General features: G+C 36.6%; 1 protein-coding gene across 1 annotated transcript in view; it reads left to right on the top strand.

The window, feature by feature from the left end:
• LOC137635773 (uncharacterized) overlaps positions 1-5,000 on the top strand; it is a 7,572-nt gene that overhangs the window by 1,029 nt on the left and 1,543 nt on the right. The window contains exon 1 of the mRNA XM_068368223.1: positions 1-3,713. This exon is cut by the window's left edge and continues 1,029 nt beyond it. Coding sequence (XP_068224324.1) covers positions 899-3,713 — 2,815 coding nt within the window. The 5' untranslated portion in view covers positions 1-898. The remainder of the gene's footprint in view (positions 3,714-5,000) is intronic.

The following is a 5,000-nucleotide window of genomic DNA, read 5'->3' as shown; positions in this document are numbered from 1 at the left end:
ACAGGAAAAACCTTCTCTACGTCAACAAGCCCACCAGCAACCAGTTCAAAATTTAACTTCACATGGAAGTTCAACCTTTCATTAAAGTGAACATTTTTAATGGACTTGTTTTATTCCTTCCATCGTACAATTTTTTAAGATGGCGCCCAACGTGGGGCTCGAGTAAGAAATTTGGTTGCTGGTTGGTCTCGTTGAGTGTAGGATTGGCGGAGAGAATGACGAAAGTACGAGAATTTTTCGAATTTTTCAGTGTTAAAATTTTGTTTATAATTGAAGGTGTCCTTGAATTTTACCTAGTTCAAAATTTTGGTTTTGGTATTGTCATGAAACTGTCAATTCTAGGACATTCTTATGTTAGAGATTTGGAGCTTAGGGTTAATAGCTCAACAATTGTGATTGAACAGACATCTTTTGATGTTCAGTTTCTTGGTTTTCCTGGTGCCACATTTAATTATTTTTTGAATAATCTAGCTCTCCTAGAAGATGTTTTCACGTATAACCCCGATTATTTGTTGGTAAGTTTAGGAGGTAATGATTTGAAGTCTCGTGTAGATTTGTCAGTGGTAAAGAATAATTGCAAAGAATTTTACAAGATTCTGAGATCCAGGTTACCAAGATCTTGTATAATTGCATCTCAAATTGAAATCCGATTTTATGAAAGGAGAAATCGGTTTGATAGCCCATGCGTGGAAGAATTCAAGTTAATGAGGCGTTATCTCAATAAATTTATTAACAAGTTGAGTTTCAAGAATTACTTGTTCAGAGTAGAGGGTCCAGGTAGATTAGATAATAGAAGGTTATACAGGGACGCCGTACATTTAAACTCTGTTGGGTTAGATCTGTTCTATAGATTGATTTGTGATTGTCTGAAATATTGTTTTAATAACAATCAGCAAAGATGTCGGAATTATCGCTTTTGATAAATTCTCGGAAATACATCCGCAGTCAAGTGACTAAGAATGTCAATCGAATTGAAGATTGTAAATTGGGTTCAGAAGTTGAACGGCGATCACTTATCTCTAAATTTCATGGATTTGCTGAAGAGCTGAAGGTTTATAATTCTAAAATAGCTAAGTTATTATGGGCAGAAGAGGAAGATGAATCAAAATTGAATATTGAATTTGAAGCTTGTGAGAGCTACTTGGATAAAATAAACTTTTTTATAGCTACCCTTGAGGCTACTAAAGATTCAGTTCCTCCCCATTCTGTACTTGAAGAAGCTAGAAGCCTTTTGAAAAGCCCTACAGCTCCTTTACCGGCATTTAAAAGTGTAGAGGGAGAAAATATAGAGAAATTTCTTTCTGAATTTGAAGAGGTTATTAAAACCTTCAAGTACACTCAGAGAGACAAATTACTGCTGCTGAAGCAACAAGTGTCAGGTCGTGCATCCATACTACTCGATTCACTTGAAACAGACAAACAGACATATGAAGATGCAAAATTAATTTTAAGGTCTGCTTTAGCATCCCCTAGGTTTCAGAAGTTTACGTTAATAAAACAGTTGACAGATATGAAAATGCCTTACCAAACAGATCCATTTGCGTACGTTGGTCAGATGAAAAATTTCATGGAATCTGTTAAGTTGTTGAAAATGGAAGTGTACGATTTTTTGAACTATTTCTTTTGGAATGGCATGAACAGCATCTTCCAATCTCAGCTATTAAATATTACCAATAAGACGAGGCCCTCCCTTTCAGAAATTAATGATAACATTTTTGAAGCATGTGAACGATATGCCATAGCATCTCAGAAAATTTATACAAAAGTTAAGAAGTTTCCCAAAACTTCAGAGACTGTTAATCTAGCCTCTAATGTGAATGTTGAAGGGAAGCCCACTAAGGCGAAATGCTCTTTATGTGCTTATGACAGAGCAACTGATGATCACCAAGTTTTCAAGTGCCCGGTTTATAATAGTAATAAGGCAAAGGTGGATAAGCTGAAAGAGATAGGAGGTTGCCTTAAGTGTGCCAGTTCCTCTCATTCTGCGGGTTTGTGCAAATTTAGACTTCATAAGAAATGCAGAGGATGTAATGGCTGGCATTTCACCTTTCTCTGCATTAAAAAAGATTCCCCAAAAGAGGAGGTAGTCAATGCTAGAAGTCTCAATAAAAAGTCCAATTTAGTTAATGAGAAATCTGAAAAGGTTTCCACGGGGGTAGTATTTTCAGTGGATGCTCTTCAGTGCTATGGTAATAGATCTGCTCTACCAACTTTTACTTGTCAGCTAGAGGACCATACCCAAATAAGAGGTTTGCAAGACTCGGGCTGTCAGTGTAATTTTATTACAGACAGAGCGGTTAAGAAGATTCCTTTCAAAGTTTTGAGGAGAAATGTGAGTCTTACTGTTAATGGTTTTAACTCTGCTAAATCATATAATACAAAGGTTGTGGAACTGAATTTAAAATTTGGTCAGGAAATTTGCAAGGTGGAGGCCCTATGTGTACCTTATATAAATATAAATTTGAAGTTGCCACATTTGTTCAGGGTGGCAAGCCATTTCTCTGCTAAGGGCTACACCCTTGCAGACAAACAGTTGCTAAATAAAGGGGATGAGTTAAATAGTATAGATTTCATCCTAGGCACTAACTCTGCTCACTGCACTATGGCGTCAACAGTTAGGTTTGGACAGGATAGTCCTTCAGTATACTTTCAAACTTCTTTTGGAGTGATGCTTCTTGGTAATGTTGACACAATGTTAAAAAATGTACATTGCCTTCCTGATTTAAATGCAGTTGAAACTTCCATTACTTGCAAGTCTGATGTTGCTCAGTTGGATGTAGGCTTTCTTGATTCCATTGGCCTTGGATTAGGTAAATTTAATGATGAATCTATATTGGAGCATGAGGAAATGGTGGTAGAAGCTAATTTTCTAGTTTTAAATGAGAACGGGGGCATAAATGAGCAAGCACTACAAAGGGCCACCGAGCAAATGTTAGAATATGACTGCAAAAGGATCCTTAATTATGATAAGGAAGAGAATGAGACATCTGTGGAACTCAATAATTCTCTAGTAAGATATGCACTTAACAATGCCACTGTTAATGAGGATGGAAGAACAGCAATGCCTCTGCTATGGAACAGTAAGGTGTCCCACTTACTTGATAAAAATTATAAACTAGCTGAAGCAGTGTTAAAGTCAAATTTAAAGAAGCTTTGCAAAAGGGAGATGCATCTGAAACTCATGGATGAAGTCATTAAAGAACAAGAAAATTTAGGAATAATTGAAAAGATCCCAAACCTTAAGCATTACCTAACTGAACATCCTGAACATAGTTTTTTACCCCACATGGGGGTGTTTAAACTTGATCGAGAGACTACCAAATGCAGAGTAGTATTTCTATCAAACATATTTGAGGCGGACCCTAGAAAACCCATGACAGTAAGCCATAATCAGGCAATTCATCCAGGGCCGTCATTAAACCAAAAGTTAAGTTCAGCCTTACTTCACTTACGATTTGGTTCGAAAATATTGTGCTTTGATCTCAAAAAGGCTTTTAATCAGATAGCACTCAGACCTTCAGATCAGAATAAATTACTTTTTCTTTGGGTTAGAAGTGTGAAGAAGAAAGATTTTTCCTTAGTTGGTTACAAGAATCTTAGATTGAGTTTTGGTTTAAGATGCAGCCCTACAATTTTGATGTTGAGTCTTTATAAGATACTGGTTTTGGATGTGGAGGATGATAATCAAGAGGTAAAAAATATGAAGAAATTGCTTTATCAGTTGTTTTATATGATAATGGAGCTTATACCTGCAAAAATTCGGATACCTTGGAATGGGCCTATACTCGGCTAACAAATATATTTTCTCCCTATAGAATAGAATTGCAACAAATTGTCACCAATGATGGGCCACTTCAAGAAGTCATTGACTCAGACTGGGATCAACATACATTAACGGAAGTTAAACTTTTAGGTTTGAAATGGAATAGGGAGTTGGATACCCTTTCAACTTTTCCCATTGTTTTGGAAGCTTCGGCAAGTACGAAGAGGTCCATCCTCAAGTCCATTGCTTCAAACTTTGATTTGTATAATATCAATGGTCCAGTATTTAATAGGGAAAGGCTATTTATTCATGGTTTACAGTGTGATAAGTCATTAGGATGGGATGATATTTTACCTGCTGAAAAGCTAAAAGAATGGAAATGCATTGCAAGGCAAGCTAATTCTACTCCTGAAATTGTTATTCAAAGATTTGTTGGGGAAAGAGATGGACAATACAGACTTATTGCTTGTGTAGATGCTAGCAGTATGATATATGGAGCTGTTCTGTATATAGAGAACATTGATACTGGCCAAACAATTTTTTTGTTAGCCAAAAACAGGCTCATAAACAGACAGTCTAATACGAAGTCCATCCCTTCCCTGGAGTTACAAGCCATTTGTTTGGGTGTGGAGTTGTTAATTGATTTGTATAAAGATTTAGGAGGGCCTGATTGCCTCGTTCCAATTGCAATAAAAAGTTTGGATTTGTACTCTGATAGTTTGGTAGCTCTTTCTTGGATCAATTCATATTCCTATAAACTGGATAAGATGCAGAAAAGGTCTGTATTTGTTCTTAACAGGCTACAGCAAATAGATAAGTTATGTGAAACGTTTCCTGTTAATTTTACTTTCATCACTGGAACTGCCAATCCTGGAGACTGCATAACAAGAACCTTGTCCTATAAACAGTTAATTAATACAAACTATTTTTCCGGACCTCAACCTGATATCCACCAGTCTATAGTCAGTCAAGATATTTTGAGAGTTACAGTTCCTAACCCTAGGGCTACCCTTGACTTCAAAGAGGAGAATGTTTTAAGTAATGTTTGTGCACAAGACCTTAGGGAGGACGTTGCTGAGCATCTAGTTTCTCTAAACAGATACTCTAGTTTCTCTCTCATGGTTAAAGTGCATGCCAGGGTTGCTCAGTGTTTTGCCAAGTGGAAAGCTACAGTTACAGCTAGAAAACTGAAGGTTCCCGTTGAATCTAATGATACAGGATTTTATGTGAAAGCTCT

The sequence above is a fragment of the Palaemon carinicauda genome, unplaced genomic scaffold, assembly GCF_036898095.1.
Source record: "Palaemon carinicauda isolate YSFRI2023 unplaced genomic scaffold, ASM3689809v2 scaffold1719, whole genome shotgun sequence".
Taxonomy (NCBI): Eukaryota; Metazoa; Arthropoda; class Malacostraca; order Decapoda; family Palaemonidae; genus Palaemon; species Palaemon carinicauda.
The sequence above is the reverse complement of the archived record's forward strand: the minus strand, read 5'-3'. Positions and strand labels throughout refer to the sequence as shown.